Consider the following 17,752-nt stretch of genomic DNA (forward strand, 5'->3'; position numbering starts at 1 on the left):
GGATTTCAGTGTGTTAATAATGATCCAAAGCACGTCCCGCTGATCAAGGCCAGCCTGCCGCAGATTTCAGGCCAATCTGAGTTCTGTCAAAGAACTAAGGGCGCTTTCACACCTATAGTCAGTTTGCTTTGGTCCGAATCAGTGGATGAGTTGCTACTTTGTTGCATTTTTCATTAGGTCCGGTTAGTGTTCACACGGTCCTGTGTTCAGCGAACCAACGTTTGTAAACAAATGACACGCGGTCCTACATGCCGTTCATCTATTGGACAGAACAGTTCCGAGAGAAATAGCTTTGATTATTATGATTTGGTGTTGCAACCAAATAAGAACAGTGCAGTGTTGTGGAACAAGCAAAGGCTTACCAGATATTTCCAATACATGTCCGGTATAATCCATGCCTTTATGATTGCTGTTACAGTAACGTAAATTCACTTATTACAACGTCCTATTTCTCCACCGGCACTTTCACTTTCTCCATATTTGTTGCCAGCATCAACGGATGTCAACATCCGTTTTCAACCCACAATGCACTGTATTTTGGTTTGCTTCCTATATTAGGTCCTATATTAAGTCCGATTACGTTCTCACCTAAAGCGAACCGAACCGTGGTTCACTTGGAAACAGACCGAGTCCCGACTTTTCAGGAGGACCATCGGTTCGCTTGTTTGGTCCGCACCAGAGTTCGAATGCTTGTTCTCACGTCTCCAAACGCACCGGACTTACGGAGTAAACGCATCATGGTTCGATTAAAACGGACCAAACCCGATAGCTGTGAAAGCCCCCTAAGGCTTCAATTTGTAGCAGGGAGATTTAATACCAAAATTGTGCATGTCACCATTCAGAGTTGCAACTGAAATTCTTGCCATTTAATGCCTGGAGTTGAATTCAGTCTGGCCACTCTAGCAGTATTTTGAAGATAAGCATAATACTCTTGTGTGATAATAGTCTAAAACAAACTGTGGGTGTGTATTTTGCAGATATTCAAAATAAATTACTGATATTAAAATCTCAGTGAATGCACCTTTTGTTCAACTGATGTTCCAATAATTTCTAAATGAAACGGCCTAACAAACGACCAAAGTTATTGTTTGTCCTGCACACACTGAATCTCACACTGGGTCAGAAACCACTTGACAGTTCAGTAGCCCAGGGGACTGACGCTGCAAACTGCTGCTATCAATAGTTTGGGTACACCGCCACCCAAAATAAAACTTAAGCACCCAGGCCTTAATACAAATAGCTTTCCTGGAATATCTGATTTACCTGAAACAAATCAGGTCTGCAATTATCTTTGATAGCCAGTTGTTCCTAAAGTGGGGACGTCCAGGGGATCCCCAGTAAAATGAGGAATATTTTAATTTCAGTTATCCACTCACTAGATTTGCACGGGAAAAAAATGGCCATTGCTTTACTTTCCCTGCTGTTATCTCCCCTCTTGCAGCATCAACAATATTTCTCAGATGGGGTTCCTTAGGACAAAACCTTATTAATCGCAGGCCTATGGTCTAATCGCTCTATCTGGGGGTCTTTCACTTGAAAAGGTTTGGGAACCCTTGACCTGACCTACACAACACAAAAACATGTATAGTTCTCTCCTGTGGGTGTTTTCTGAGGATGCCTCAAGGTTTTAGATTGCTTGACTACTACACTTATAGCAAGTTGTACACTTGTACTATTAAAAGATTTCACTTTATTCTAACTCATCTCAACATACATACACTAATGCAAGATTGAATTCAGTGGTGGAAGGAGACTAAATTTTATTCACATATCTTACAGAATCACCCATATTAAATATTCAATGAATTCATGAAACAACACTTAAGGTAACACGTGATGCATTTTTCTCCCAGGTAATCAACATTCATGTAACTGAACTGAATGCTGCCTGTCTGTACAAGGATCACTTTGAAATTTCTGAAATGAAATAACACTGGCACGTAAAATGGAGGGAAAAAAAAGAAAAAAAGACAGCTGACTCTATAGAAGTTGATCATGAAATAAACATATGCTTTGACCACCTCTGCTGTGCCATGCTATGGATGGTGTGAATTTGCAGAATTAACATAATCAAGTACTTTTACAAATTGGTATTGTGTGTCTGATGCCTAACCGACATGTTAAATTTCAAGACATTAAAATCTGCTTCAGATTACAATGTATTATTTAAAATTAGCCCAACAATTACTCAGGAGAGGCATTAAAGAAAACAAAACTAATTCAACACATTTCCCTGAGTAAACAGCCAGACTGTACATTATTTCAAGTAGGCCCATTCGGTTTTTGTTTATTTCTGAAACCAATTTTTCTGGTCTTTAAAGATGCCATGTGGACAAATATGACCATAAATACCATCTTACTGTAATACAATATTTACACATGCTTTTCAGTGGTGGTTTACAAAATTAAGTAATTTACATAATACTTACAAATCTTTATAAGAGATGAGTCTAACAACTCACTCTCTTAGGAAGCAGAAGGGACAATGTCCTTTCGCCTTAGGGAGACTCGACACAATGGATCATTGGGAAAGCTGCCACCTCCTTCAGTTAGTTTTTCAAACTAATGATTCTCAAATGTTTTGGCTGTTAAAGTATGTGTACAGTTCAACTATTCAAATCAACTAATGACAATTTAAAAAAAAATAATAATTTTAGGTAAATTGAAATTGTGGATGTATATGTTCAAAGTACTAGTCAAATAAAGTATGCTTTAAGTTGTAAATTTAGCTTCTCATTAACTGACAAGGCAATCATAATGATAAAAAACAAAAGCTAAGCTTTCTCAAAAGCAGTCTTTTAAAAACTATACAAACGCATGCCATGTCTTTGTTCCTCTTCTTACTCCATCTCTCTATTACCATCAGCCTTCATCCACTTCTGTAAAAATGTCACTTAAGAAATACTGAGATACACTGGTGGGCTCCTCATCTACTAAGCTGCTCTCTACATCGTCACTTTGCTGGGTGGCTGGCACCTACAACACAGAAAGAAACAGGATTAGCTGTAATAAAGTAGATGAGGGCGTGTAAAGAATCTGTGGAAAGAATAAGTGAAGCTCCATGAAGACTACCCCCCATCCCTTACCTGAGCTACACACAGAGAGGTGCAAGGTTCTGGGTCTGGACATACTGGGCTGTTATCAGCGGTCTGTGTGATATCCACAGGTGTTATTCTGGTTGTGGATGCTGAGTGCGTGGCCTCTGGGAAAAGTGCTGTACTGGGTGTGGGAGCAACATCAAGTGATGCTGCTCTTGAGGTTATAGGTGCTGGGGCAGCTTGTTTTCTTCCTTTGCATGAGGTTTTGACCTTAGGCAGCTGGGAAATTGTTGTGGCATTCTGAGGATCTCCTGAAGGGGCAGTGCTGGTCTTTTCAGAAGAGAGGAAGGACAGGAATCCTTTGGGTTTTCTGCCAGGTCTTGGGGGGGAAAAAATATAAATTTTATGACATCAACAAATACAAAAAGACTGGCTTCAGGAATTGTGATTTGTGAAAACAATGGGGACAAAATGACAAAATGGGACAAAAGCAGAAATCTTCGACTTCTCCTTCTCACCTATTAAGAGTGCGAGTCATTTGCGGTTGTGTAATCTGATGAGGTTCTGATGAGGTCTGAGGTTGTGGTTCTGAGCTGCTTTTCTCACTGTCAAGCCCTCCAGTGGATGTGTCCTTTTCAATATCTAGTTGACCACCAGTTCCTTTCTGTGGTTCAGTGAGGACCTCATCTCCTGTTGTTGCTGTTGCACCAACAGTTTCTGGTTGTGCTGGGGGACAGGGAAGCTCTGATTCTTGGGTGGCATTTGTTTGCACAGGGATCAGCTCTGCTTTCTCAGCAGCGAGGGTCCTGCTAGCTTGCTTCTTCCTTATAGTATTGGGCTTCACCTGCAGTTTGGCTGGTTCAAACAGAAACAGAGGTACATGATAAAACAGAGGATTCCGATTTGTCAATACTAAGACCACATGTGGCGTGAGCACATGCATCCTCTGCCTACCTCTTCTTCCTGTGTCTGTTAGTCTCTGCTTTTTAAAGGGAACGTCAATCTCACTATTCTCTGCAGGCTCTGGTAACTTGGATGGCTGGATTGCAGAATCTTCTGTTCCCATAAGACACACACTAAACATTAGCAATAGACAATATGATATTTAGATTGCACAAAATTAATGACAGCAATGCAATTACTCTACCGTGTGGATCCACTGGCTTCTTCATGATTGAACTCTGGTGAGAAAAAGAAAAATGGGTGATAAATAAAAACACTAATTCTGTCATAATGAAACCAGACTTGGTTCATTGCAAATTCACTTACTGTACATACAGTTGGGTTTGGCTCAACATCCTTTACACTTGCGAAGCCTCTGTTGCCACTCTCCTCCATGGGCATGGGCACAGGGGCATTACAGAGAGCCCCATCTTCACCCACTGCCAAACTGCGTCCAGGAGTAGCGAGAGCACTGCTGAGGGATGAACATGCAGCAGATTAAGACAATAAACAAAACAGTCCATGTCTATATGTATGGGATGGTTTTCTGATTAAAAGGCAGGCACTGACCTCTGTAGCTGTATTGGTGCATCTGTTACAGGAAGATAATGGAGGGGCTCAGATATACTGCCCACCTCGTCTGCTGATGGGAAAACTGGGATCTCAGTCAGAGAGAGGATGAAAAATGGTTCTTCTGGGTCTGTAGGGACCTGCTCTGTAAGCACTGAGTGTGAGTGAGAGAGCAAGAGCGAGATTTTACACAAAACTATAGTATATTTATATACAGAGCACAATACCAATTGAACTGGTGATCAACACAGTGTTAAAAATCTATGCCTGAGTGTATGGTGATCTATGATTGACCAACCTTCTGGATGTGTTGTGACGCCTGGGTAACTTTGGGTCCCTCCTGTACTCGAAGTAGCTGCATTCTGGGAAGGTTAAGAGAATTATACACAAACGTTCCAGGACTCATGCTTAAACCTGCATACTCATGGGCCTCTGTGGCACATGGTTGAGAACCACTGCTCTATGTTGTCAGTATAGTGTCATATCTGCAGAAGGCCAGCACACTGACACAACAAGCAGAAATTGTATTCATACATGCAATGTTTCTGCTCATGTTGATCTTTGCTCTTACCTGGGAAGAATTCACAGGTATTTGTATCACGCAGCCCGGAGTGAACACAGCATCATTTGGAGGCTTGTCATGATTACTATATTGTATGGTAGCTCCCTCTACTGGTTCCTGGATGTCAGAGCTAAGTTTCAAGTCAAGTCTGTGGGAAGCAGTGTCCTCCAGAGCTTCTGAGCAAGTACCAGAATCTGTGGAAAAGAGCATTATCAAGCCATACAATCTACATAGGTACTGCAGGTATCATAGATGGGAATAATTCCCAATTTCTGTTCTGCTTCTTTTGAGGTAAGAGCGCTGACTAAATAACTTTCATTTTGTAGTTCTCAAACCTGATTTGGGTTGTGTTGTGTTCTGGACTGGCTGGAGGTCTGGGGGTGGACTGCTGCATCCCAGGTTGGGTTTGGGAAGCCTGGCCCTACGAGTTTGAGGAGCTTTTTTTGAGGATATATCAGAGTCAGGTGGCTCTGACTGACTATCATCAGTGCTTTAAGTGGAAGAGAAGATAAAAGTGCTGTTTGTTACTAGTAAAATGACTTTTAGACATAGCGTCTTCAAATATGATGAATAAGTAAATAAGAGACACTTCAATACTGTCTACAATGTCCATCGGAACATTCAATAACTGCAAGTTGATATTAAATCAGGGGAAGAACATGACTTATGTAATGTCTTACCATTGGGCAGCTTGAAAATTGTCCTTGGTTGTTTGATTTGTTTCGCTGTTTTCAGAACGATGTTTTTGGAAAGCATCTTGACCTTTTACCTCTGAGTCATCAATATAGATTAAATCTGAACTCTCTGAACATGGCTGCTGAGTGTTCTCTTTTGGCTCTAGTTTGGAGTGTACATTAGTAGTCAGTACAGATTTTAATTTTGACTGTGTGGAGCCATCTTCTGAAGACTGGGGTTCTGATATTGTAGTTGCATTCTCTTTCGGCTGGAAATTTGACTCTGTAGTTCTAGTGGACCTTCTCAGGTTGCGACCCCTCTGTGGAGCAGATCCAGCTTCCGCCTTGTCCTGACTTGAAGTAGTGTCCCCTGTGGGTTCTCCCTCAATTGTGGATTTGTCACTGTTCTGAGTCTCAGGAGCAGTGCCTGTCGAGGATCTACCCTCAGGAGTAGCGTTCTCAAATGACCTTTCTGACTCTGTAGCTCCAGAGTTTGTTGAGCTTAAAAGATCTGTGTTTAAAGAACAATGTGGTGATGCCAGGTGTTTGCTGGCTTTGTCTGTAGTTGCCAGTTCAGTATGTGTGCTGTTATCTTTCATAGGCTGTTGTTCGGAGCTTACATTTGAAGAGCTCTCCATATGGTCTTGTTCTGAGAGTTTATTAGTATCCTTTGTTGACTGCAATTTTGACTGTATGGGTCTGGTGGATGATCCTACATTGGGTTTGGGTTTGACCTTGGGAAAGCGTCTCCTTTTTTGAGGTACATTCCACTCTGAGCCCTCTGAGTTTGAATCTACCTGATAAGCACGTCCTTCTGTCTTTGTCTCCTGACTGGTAGAGATTTCCTCTGTGGGTGTAAGAGTAGAGCCTAATTCCGGTGACATCATTACAACTGAAGCAGGGCTGGTACTTGGAGGTGGTTCTGCGTGAGGGGTGGTACTGCAAGTGGGTTGAGGTTCCAACAGTGCCACTGTGTTCTTAGTGGATATAGGGTTTGAAGTTGGGCTTGAGGTATTCTCCATAGGCTCCAAGTGTGTGACAGTATCTTCTCTGGGTTGAGCCTTTGCCTGTACAGTTCTAGATGTCTGTCTCAAGTTTGGTTTGGCTTTATAGATTCGACTCTTCCTAGTCTGACATGTAGATCCAACTTCACTCTCTTCTTCCTGACTAGCAGACAACTCTTCTGTGGCTGTGACAATCGCAGCAGAATGGTCACTGCCCTCTTGGACTGGGACAGACTCAATTGTGATTGATCCTCGACCAACTTGTGATTCTCTGACTGCTGAGTAGGAGGTACTTGGATTAGTACTACTACTCTCAGTTGTTTCAACAAGTTTCGTCAATTCTTCATCTGTGGACTGAGATTGTGACCTTGCGTTTCCGGAGGCTTGTCCTAAATTAGGTTTGAGTTTGGTTTTAGAAAAGCAGTGGCTCCTACTTTGTGAGGCATTTTTATCTGATGTCACTGAGACTGATTCTACCTGAAGAGCAAGTCCTGTATCAGCAGCCTTCTCCTGACTGGCAGAAGGCTCTTCTGCAAGTATGTCACCAGTTAAGGATGCTGGATCACAGTCCATCTTTGAAATTGATTCTTCAGCAACTGATGACTGAGTGACTCTAGAAAGCTCCGGAGCAACTGTGTTGCTCTCTTCAACTGTGCTAACTTGCGATGTCATGGGTTGTGCTTTTGACCCAGTGGCTCGGCCAAGGTTGGGTTTGGGTTTCACCTTGGATAAACGTCCTCTCCTTGTCTGTGGGGAATTTTGCTTTGAGATTGACTCTATTTGAGGAGCAGGTTCTGTATCAGCAACAGTTTTCTGTTTGCTATATGTTTGATCACTGGTTTCAATAATTGGTCTGTCATCAATCTGAGATATCGGATCATTGTCTATTGTGCTGTTTTCTGGTTTCACTGTTTCAACAGTCTGTGATACGTCTGTGCTGGTATGGCCAGATGTTACAGTCATGGGAGGAGTGGAGCTGTTTTGTATTTGGGCAACAGGCTTTGATACAATCTCTTCTTTTAGGTCTGTGCTGCAAGTGTCATTACCACTTACTGAAGTTGCTCCTGCAATGAAATCATAATGGCACAATTTACATATAATCTGATTTAATCTAAAACAGTAAAAGAGAAAAACTAATAAAATAATTGAGCTTGTTCTCGGTAAATTTGAATTTTAATAAGGTGAGTCCCATGGCTTCTGTGTCTCTAACCTGTTGTATGGTCTTGTGTGGATGTATGACTCTTTACTGACTGAGAGCGATGAGCAAGGTTACCAATGGTCAACAGGGTTTGAGCAGCCTCATTGTAGCTCTCTTTCTCAGATACTGAAACACAAACACAGAAAAAGTGCATGGCTAAACCTTTTGAAATCATCTAAAAAGTATGTTTAGCCACTGGGAGCTATTCAGGATACCTGTACAACATACCTTCCATGTGGTCTGAAGACAGCAAGTCTATAACATCCTGAAAGGCAAACACATTAAGTCAGTAAGTCAGTTCAAAGGCTTGTTATATAAATCAGAATAACTAAGACTTTAATTGTGAATGGATGTGATGTAAATGGAAAATCACAGTAGCCCCAGTTACACTTTTTTGACGTTTGCCTACAACTTGTCATCAGATTACACCTGGACATCATAAGGATGCTACTGAGTTAAATCAGTTCCACAGGGTATTTAATACCAAGACTGTGTGCATCATTATTCAGATTTCAGACTTATCAAATGACTTGCCAAAAATCAACCTAAATGGAAATGAGGCTAAATCCAGTTACGTCAGAACACATACTGAAAATACAAGTGCAAGGGGCCTCTTTAGATCTGTAAAATTAGTCCAGGGATGGGCAACTGTGTGCCATGGAGGGCCAAGAGTCTAGTTTTCATTCCAACCAAAGACTACAGCAGGTGATGTCACTGATTAGTTCCTCCTCTCTAGTCGAAGGTGTGTTAATCATTTAAATCACCTGCTGTAGTCTTTGGATGGAATGAAAACCTGGAGGCTCTTGGCCCCGCACACAGTTGCCCATCCCTGAATTAGTCTATCCTTCTCGCAAAATTCAGTAGCAATGAACAATTTAGAGATTAGAGTTTAATAAAATCTTTATGGGGGACCATAACCTCAGACACTCATGGCACTATTGTATTATTTTGGTCTAGAAATGCACAAATAAAGGTTTTGTAATTGTGTAGCGTATATAGTGGCAGGAAACAGTGACAAAATCTAGAGTTACTTCTATAGGCTGCTTATATTTGATAGATAAAGCGATTAGATGTGTAAACTAAAACAATGTGTTTCCTTTACTCTTCTACATGAAAAACAAACAGGATATTAAATGTACAAGCATGCCTCATCTCATGTGAATAACTTGCCCACATGATTTAAGCCAGTGAACTCTGAATCATAGCTTAAGTGACAGGCATAATTCAGATATTGCTTGAATTGTTATCAGACCTGGCAGGCTTGGTGTGGAGGTGGTCAGGTCACAATGTGGCGTGTAACTGGGATTCACATTTTTTTAACATTGCTGGTGCTATATGGTAGGCATGGGGCACTTACAACCAGCAGGTCCAACTGATGCTCACAGGGCTCAACTGTGCCCGTCTCATCTTGTGCCTGCTCGAATGAGGCATCAGGACACAGTGCATCTTGGGAGAGGCCCAGCACATCAGGCATATTGACCAAGATATCAAGCTAAGCATGGAACAGGGGGAGGCAGAATGGAGGACATGTATTATGGAATGTAAAACCATGCATAAAGAAAAATAAATGCAAATATCAGCTCATTTCTACACGCAAAACATGGACTTAAAGAAATAATATATAAAACTTGGTAGAGGAAATATTGTCAAAATAATCAACCAGAAGAATGGGATCCTATAACACAAAAATAAAACAAGCAGATGGAATCTGTGTCAGACATAAACCGAAACTATGTTTGTCATACCTCCTCCATAGTCTCTTCCACCTCTGGAACCACAGGTTGTGGGGAGCGCAGGCTCACAGGCACAAACACAGGGGCATTGCTGTCCTTACTGGAGCTAGAGGGATGGTGCTCCTCCATCTCTTCTGCCGCCCTCTGCTTTTCATCCTCATCATCACTGTATTCTGACTGAGAAGCCCTGAGGGTGACCAGTTTCGGCTTCTTGGACTCTTGGGCTGCATGGGTCTTTGATGGTCTGGTCTTCTTTGCTGGGCACTTGGGCTTAGGCTTGGCAGTAGCGGAGGTGGATCCCACTGGGGTGGCAGAGCTAGAAGTGGTTTCAGATGCAGAGGAGTGTGCATCCTCCTTGGCAGGGTAATTCAAGTGCTGGATGGGTTTGGGCATTCTCCCATACCTACAAAACACAATCACACATTGGTTAGCAATACTAGGGTATCATAAAATTGTTATTTTATCAGTTACATTTTTGGATCCAATTTGAGAGTGAGGGGAAATATTGTACCTGGTAGGTTTTGCAGGTGTAACCGTGGAATCTTCTTCACCTTCAGAGGAAGTTTTATCATTAGCTAACTTTCTCTTCTTTGCTGGCCTTGAAGGTGGTGCATCTTTATTAACATCCTTTGATGGCGTTGAAGGTGATGCATCCGTATTAACATCCTTTGATGGCGTTGAAGGTGATGCGTCTTTATTAGCATCCTTTGCTGGCTTTGAAATTGATGCATCTTTATCAGCCTAAAAGGTCAGGGTAAGTTTTAGTAAGACTAACAATATGCACAACCATCTGATAGGTGCTAGTCTAAATTGGAACTCAAGTTCTAACCTGTGCTTTAGAGGCCACATCAGCCAAGTTCTCTTCCCCTGCATCTGGGGCACCTTCTTTGGGCTTTGTGGAGAGCGTTGGATGTTTTCTCCCCCACTTCCGGCCCAACGGCAGGAGTGGTTTTGGCGCTCTGCCTCGTGAGAGCTGAGCAGGCTTGATCACGGTGCCCTTGGCTGCCTTCACAGACTCAGTCTTTTCAGACCTGAATATGTGGATAAAATTAGGGAATTTTAATGCCAAACGCAGTGGCACAAAAAAGTATTTTCCTGAGAAAAGAGAAATTTTAAGGTACATTACATGTCCAAATGTGTATGGTCCTCAGGCAGTGCTGCCTCAGCATCTTCAGGTATGCATGCTTCCCCTGAGTATACATAGACAAAAAACCCACACACAATGACTAAATGACTAGAGAGCAATGCTTTTGTGTTGTAGCCAATAATACCTTTCTGAATTGATGCAAAACTGTGGACAGCTCCTGTACCTTGTTCATTGTTTTTTTCACCCATTTTCATATTCTTGTCATTTGGTTCCTGAGTTGAAGACTCCTCTCTATTCTTTCTTTTGCATTTTCTCTTAGGGGTAGAAGCAGGGGTCCCTCCTTCATTAGAGATGTCCTCATTCTCTTTCTCTCCCTCCACTTCTTCCAAGTCAGGAACTCCATTCTCCTGCTCCTCGTCCTCCTCCTCCACATCACTCAGCTTCCTCTCAGCTTTCTTTTCTGAGGAGGGAAAGAAGGATTATAGATTTCTAACCAACTTGGGGAGAACAGTTGTTTTTTTTCCCCCCAAAATATTATTTGAACTGAAATATAATTTTCACAAATCACTGAGGATGGAATGTGATGGACTGGATGGACAGTTAATTGAAGGTAGTTACCCTTTGACTTTTTGTTGCTTTTCTTGATGGACTTCTTCTCAGTAGGGGACTTGGGTTTCTTATTCTTGCCTTTCTCCAGAATCTTCTCTAGCAGCTTGGAAAAGAACTCAAGATCCAGTTTGCGCCTCTCTCCTACAAGAAATTTAGCAGACCATGTTGCATTAAAACCCCTTCAGGGATGCGATAAGCAACACAACTGCAGCAAGCTGTATCTTTTACATCCAAAAACTGAGACTCTGAGAAAAGAAATTACATCCCTGGCCATTTTTTAACCAGCTGAAAAAACAGCCCTTCATAGTTTCCCAGCAACCAGGACAGGTCAAACATAATGTAAATGTAATGTAATGAAAATGGACAGTTGGGGGGGTTACTACACACAGATACTTACTGAAAGCCTTGTCAATCCTCCAGGCATTCTCTCGCTCCTCTTTTTTGAACTTGTTCTGAAAGATTAAAAACAATGCAATGCTATGAACACAAACTAACGTGTTGCTGTGTATTTAGTGGAGCAGTCTGCTGCCTCTTCATTATTATGCATTTCTATGACAGATATTCAAACTATTACTGACCTTTATCTCTGAACGAGCTCTGTGTGGAAATAGCTGGCATATCATGGAAAAGTCTGTCCCCACCATGCTAATGGCCAGGAAGAACATGTCCGTCTCTGATGAAAAAACAGAAAAACAACAAGTTAAACGCAAAAAGGAATAACATGGCCTCTGAGCAAAATGTGTGCTATAATAATTATTCTATTATCAATGTCAGTTAAACCTTCATTGGACCAAGGTTTAGTGTAGTTCCCTTTCCTGAAGCTTGAGTAAGTTGTAGTGGAGCCACGCTCGAAGATAGGGTCTCTTTCCTCTGCTGGGTTTGGCCCTTTTGCTCGCTTGACCTCCACTGTCAAGCTGAGACACAGGTTCAGATGATATGATTAAAAAAGCAATCGACTGTGAGCATTTTTTCCACCTTCTCATCACATTCAACAGCCAGCATACATAAACTTGTATCAGTCATCATCTCAGCCAGTTTGTCAGTACTTTAGCGAGCTGAGAGTTCCATCATTGCAAAAAATTAGTTGCTAACATTTTAGTTGTCACAATGACAAGACAACTTAGTTGAAAAACCACATATCTGGAGCATCTTTTGGATGCATTTGGAGACACTGGGAGCTTTTAGGTAAGTTAGTTTCTGCTAAAGATGGAAACAAATGTCAGGAGTAGACAGCTTTACCCACTGATGACCAAAAACTTCATAATACAGGTACTATCATTTAGTCCACAGTAGGCTAAAGGAACTAAAGCAAGTATCCTTGACAACATTTGATCAACAATAATGGACTGAAGGGAACTAGACTGACTAGCAATACTGCATGTCTAGGCCTACGGAACTCCACTGACCTCTCCTCATCAATGATCAGTGAGCCGTCCTCCGCCACTTTCACCCTTGGAACCATCAGTGGGTCATCCTTCTCTTCTTCTGCCTCCTCCTCATCCTCCTCCATTGCTTGGCTTGGTATATTTGGCTGGATCTCAGGTTCCTGGGCTCTCTCTGGTGATCTGTGCGGGTAATGGATTTAGTTGCAAATGTCAAGCAGTAGGAAGTGTGCCGCAGGGATTTAGATTGCAGACTCCCAATCGGGAGACCCGAGATAAATTCCTGGCAGGGACACTTCCACAAAATTCAATGTTGTGGGGCTGTTAGACTCTTAGTCTTGTTATTCCAATGCCAGATACAAAACTTTAAATTTAATACCATTTCTAAAACTTTTTTTTTGATACATTTCTTTCTGCTTAAAATAAAGCAAAGTTCAGTATGCAGCTATTTTTGTGGAACATTTGTAAGAGCCATCTGTATTTCTGAACACAATTGGGTCACATTCAATTGATTTCCCTGAAACAACTTCTGATTAACAATAAGAAAATGTGCACTCTTAAGGTAAAAACCATTTTGAACCTTTTCAATAATTAAGTACGGATACAAATACCAACAGTCAGTATGATGCGAATATGTATCATTTGATACCCAGCTAAGAATGACATCACTGACCTACAAAGAAAGGAGTTTTAAAACGGATAGAACAAACTCTTACTCCTCTCTTGCTGGAGAAGGTGGGACCACAGTTTCATTCTCATTCACTGAGTCTTCTAAGTAGGACCTGGAGAAATTGCGACAACATAAAAAATCATTTTTTACTAAAGATTTAGGATAAACTATATAAAACATTATCTCTGGAGGAAAGGACTCAATGATACACTGGATAAACAAAACTCCATAAGAGGAACTTACGTCATGGGGTTGGACATTGGTAGATAATAGATAAGGTCTCTCATGGTCATTTTGGCAGGATCTGGGGTATATTCTTTTGGACTCGCCTTAGACTTCTTGAGTTTCTGCAAGGTTAAATAATGAAACTCATTTAACTTTAATGAATCAAGATACATCTAACAGCTACTAAAACATGTTATTAAACTCAGAAGGTGATGAGAATGAGCATAAGGACGCTCATTAATTCTGAGTTCACCTTCTCCTTGTACATCTCCTGTCTGAGCAGCTCTCTGAGCTTGCGGGCCTTTGCCAGTCTCTGTAAGTCTGTTGGGTCATTCAGGAGTCTGCTCAAGGAGAATTTTGGTGGCGACAGCGATGGCCCGCTCTTAGGAGACTTTGACACCAGAGTCTTTGCTCTCTCTGATATCACCACAGCCGCTTTCTCTGGTAGAGAGGGGGGGACTTTATCTGGCGGTCTGGGAGGAACTTCTTTGGCTTCATTGCTCGGCAGGCGATCCAATTTTTTGCCTCCGTCAGCAGGCAGTTGGGCTTGTTCTAGTGGATCCTCAGCTGGAGTAACAGCTGTAGGTCCTGGAGAGGCGGGGGAGGGGAGGGTCGCTTTAGGCTGCATTTTGGGCTGCCTGCTCTCTCCAGAGGGCCTCCGTCGGCTTGGGGACCGAAGTCCCTGAGGAACTGTCATCTCATTTTGGCTGGACGTAGTTGGCGAATCGAGGTCTGAACCAGGGGCTTGAACAGGGGATTCTGAGACTGCCTTGGCGGGGGACTTTGGTGTCCGAACAGAGGTGCCGGTGCGGCCTGGGGCCACTCTGGGCTTGACGGAAAACCGCTTTCTTCTCTGGACTGCAGCTGAGGAGACGGTGCCTTCACCACTTTGGTCATTAGTATCTCTGCACAAAGAGAGATTTGTAAGCATATCCATTACTTAATGCAAAACAAAAAAACATTTGAGGGGGCATTCGGGGCCAATGTTATAGCTCATCACTTACCCTGGGGCTGTGGTTGTTCCTAATGGGGCCACAGTACATTTGTCTGTCACAGCAGTAGCAATATTCTTCTCATTTACTTCCGCCTGTGCCTCACTGGCCTCCTGAGTCAGTGGAGGGGCATCCTGAGGTGTTGCCAAGGGCCCGGTTCTCCCTGCCACACTGACATTGGGCCGAACACTTATCCTTGATCTGCGAATCATCCTGACCTAAGAAAAGATAGCAAGTCAAACCTGTGTCATTTCTCTGGACCTTACAACCAGACAGCTATTACGAACCTACAACATTCTCATTATGGAAAACCAGTGTTTCCTCTGTAATTTAATGTAGCTGTGGGGATATTCTAGTTTTGTCCCATATCTGCTGCTGTTTGTGTCCAAATTCCAAGTGGAGGTTGTAGTGCTAAAACTGTTTTTAATCATAATAAAACCATTACTTCTAAAACATTTGGACTACATTTGTTTTAGTTGTATATGGTAGTAAGACTACATTACAATGATAATTCTAATTTCACATTTTCTGTCACAGTAATGCCGGCAATTCCCTTGCTGTGGTGGCAAACCACCGCTAAATGACAAGCGAAAACATTGGGGAAACTACACTGACTTGCAATGGAGGGTGAGCAGGTAAATATCTCTGTCTTAACAATTTATAAGATATTATTTAGATACAGCGGCAAGAATTGGGAGTGCAAGAAACTGACTAAATCGTGACATTATGACAGAGGCACAAAAGGCAAAGGCATTTTAATGATTTCTATTCTATTCTATTCTATTCTGTTCTATTCTATTCATCAATCCTTTATCTGAGCTTTGCAGTGGAATAAGATGTGAATAATTTTCTCCCGGCATACACATTTACTTGTAGGCCAAGGATTATATAGCATCAGAAAACCTTGATTCGGACTCTGAAACATTTTTCCCTCAACATATCCTATTGCGATGTAGAAAATAGCCTAATTGCGATTTGTCAATTCTGCAAAACACCAGCCAGCAATGCACCGTGGCTATTCCTCTGACAGACAGGACGGTCACAGTCGGTACATCAAAGTCTGGCCGTGAAGAAAATCACATGGAAAGGTGAACGAAAAGCTTGAACAACCAGCTTGTCTTATTTGAACGCGTGTAACACACTCAAACATGAAAACAAAGCCCAAAACAAGTAGAACGTGTCAAATAAAATCAGACTTGCATGACACTTTGAGTTATTTTACTCTTCCTGAGCGGGGCCGTCCTGTGTGTCGACGCTGTTGCAAACACCGATTACTGCTACACGTGCAGTTTGTTGCCATACTTTTACCCGTAACAACATAGGCTACCTTTGAAATACGAAGTCGTTTGTTGGAGGCAATAAGCAATAATTAATCGACGGCGAGAGGCAAGTAGCGTAGTCCATGCACACACCAGACCGCCATGTTTTACATGACGCAAGTTTTTTTCATGGGTTCAAGGGATTGTGGGAGAAGTAGTCCCGCTACTCTTCTTCTTCTTCCTTTTGGTTTTAAAACGAAGAACCGCTTGCTTGGAACAATACCGCCACCAACTGGACTGGAGTGGATCACAACTCTAAATCCTGTCTATTAGTCCTGTTTCCTTTAAATATGTAAATACGCTGTATGCTGTATACCCTGGTCGATAAAAAAAAAGGGAATTTTATATATATTTATGTTTTTAAACCATATTTATGTAATTCTAGTGCAAACACTGAAAACGAACATAGGTTCTCTTTCTCATTACACCTTTTTGTCCTGTCTTTGCTATTATTTAATTCCAGATGAATAGTTTGCTTCTGCTTTGCTAATTAGCCTGTTGTTTGTTATGTCCTGTTTCAGAGCTTTTTTAGCTACTTTGTCAGCCTTCTCATTTCCCTCAACCCCAACATGGACTGGCACCCAGACAAAATGAACGTTCATATCTTTAGCCGTTAATTCTGATTATTGACTGCATCTCATATAATACGTCCTCACGATTTCAAACTTGTCAGAGCAGCGCAGTTGAGTCTGAACAAATAATTAACGGTTGTACTTCTTATATCCATTGTAATGCCAAACAGATTGCCAACATCTCCACAGTATATTGTTAAATGCTCAGAAACTATATGCAGTAACATTTAATTCTGGTAGGCCTACACTAAATGCACATCTTGTAGAACCAGTGATAGGGTCTTTGGATGATCTGTATATATCGGGATCTCTCTATAGTTTGTTTCTAAGAGTTTTCCTACAAATTATCCTATTTTATTTTTGTGTATTCTAACCATGACACTAAAATCTACCATCAGCTGAGGCAATATCCAGGGTGGGACTACTGGCCATGAGGCTGCATGTCTAAACCTCGATTCTAATATCCCTATTTCCTTCACCGTTTCATTTGCTGAACACATGAAACTGTCTTTTCTAATCCTTTCAGCTTCCCAGCATGGTCTCTAAACCATCTTGGTTGGGTGGCTTTCCTCCTGTCCTTGCAATTTAACCCAGTAATTAAGTCTTAATTGCTTTGTCAAGTTGCAATGGCATTTCCCCTACTTGCTGTCATGGGTAGAAACTGTGGGCAGGTCTGGTGATTGAAGCCATTTTGGACGATTTGGTGCACCTGTGTCTCATCTTATTTAAGCCCCTCTCTGCTCTGTTCCACTGCTTGGTGTTGGATATTTGCTACCCTGAAGACACGGTTGCCATCTTGAACCTAAGGACCAAGTTTTCACTGTCTAGCTTTGTTTTCCAGCTCTTGCTGTTTGAGTTTTTGCCCAGCTAGTTTCTGGAAGTTTACCTGTTGCATTTAAAGGCAGTTGGATTTTGGAGTTTGTGTCTAGTAAAGACCTTTGCTCCCACTCCTTGCTGTCATCGTTACAGTAAGACCAAGCCTGCTGATGACCAGAAGTAAGGACCCAAGAGCAGAAGCACACGGAGGCAGGGAGTAAAAGAGAAGAAAAAAGGGAGAAAATCCAACTCTATCTGCTCCCCATTCCATAGGATGTTTTTTTCTACCTCTTTTCTAAAGTGCCCCATCATCTGCAAAAAAAAGATTTACCTATACAGTATCTGGTCCTATTTCAGCA

General features: G+C 41.9%; 1 protein-coding gene across 1 annotated transcript; it reads right to left on the bottom strand.

Moving 5' to 3' along the window:
- Window positions 1-1,743: 1,743 nt before the first annotated feature.
- Window positions 1,744-16,114, bottom strand: LOC139648633 (transcription factor TFIIIB component B'' homolog). Its single transcript, XM_071524813.1, has 29 exons — window positions 16,014-16,114; window positions 14,699-14,904; window positions 13,948-14,599; window positions 13,713-13,816; window positions 13,516-13,581; window positions 12,824-12,982; window positions 12,198-12,331; window positions 11,996-12,090; window positions 11,815-11,869; window positions 11,424-11,558; window positions 11,032-11,268; window positions 10,848-10,911; window positions 10,551-10,752; window positions 10,233-10,462; window positions 9,734-10,124; window positions 9,346-9,480; window positions 8,217-8,253; window positions 8,001-8,114; window positions 5,793-7,854; window positions 5,448-5,602; window positions 5,122-5,306; window positions 4,849-4,912; window positions 4,551-4,704; window positions 4,308-4,455; window positions 4,186-4,219; window positions 3,993-4,094; window positions 3,557-3,893; window positions 3,087-3,417; window positions 1,744-2,976 (listed from the first exon to the last, which is right to left on the bottom strand). The coding sequence occupies exons 2-29, from the start codon at window positions 14,896-14,898 to the stop codon at window positions 2,863-2,865; spliced, it is 6,696 nt and encodes a 2,231-aa protein (XP_071380914.1). The 5' UTR covers window positions 14,899-14,904; window positions 16,014-16,114; the 3' UTR covers window positions 1,744-2,862.
- Window positions 16,115-17,752: the final 1,638 nt, after the last annotated feature.

The sequence above is a fragment of the Centroberyx affinis genome, unplaced genomic scaffold (genome assembly GCF_046629955.1).
Source record: "Centroberyx affinis isolate AG114_WGS23_722 - 3 ecotype Tasmania unplaced genomic scaffold, CSIRO-AGI_Caff_v1 ptg001233l_1, whole genome shotgun sequence".
NCBI classification, from domain to species: domain Eukaryota; kingdom Metazoa; phylum Chordata; class Actinopteri; order Beryciformes; family Berycidae; genus Centroberyx; species Centroberyx affinis.

Bases quoted from the DNA above. Each gene is read 5' to 3' on its own strand.
- LOC139648633 (XM_071524813.1), bottom strand. From the start codon at position 14,898: ATGATTCGCAGATCAAGGATAAGTGTTCGGCCCAATGTCAGTGTGGCA. The intron at 12,332-12,823 runs GTCAGTGGAGTT...CCTGTGTCTCAG, and splicing joins CTGATCATTGATGAGGAGAG to CTTGACAGTGGAGGTCAAGC. The intron at 3,894-3,992 runs GTAGGCAGAGGA...TGTTTGAACCAG, and splicing joins AACAGACACAGGAAGAAGAG to CCAAACTGCAGGTGAAGCCC.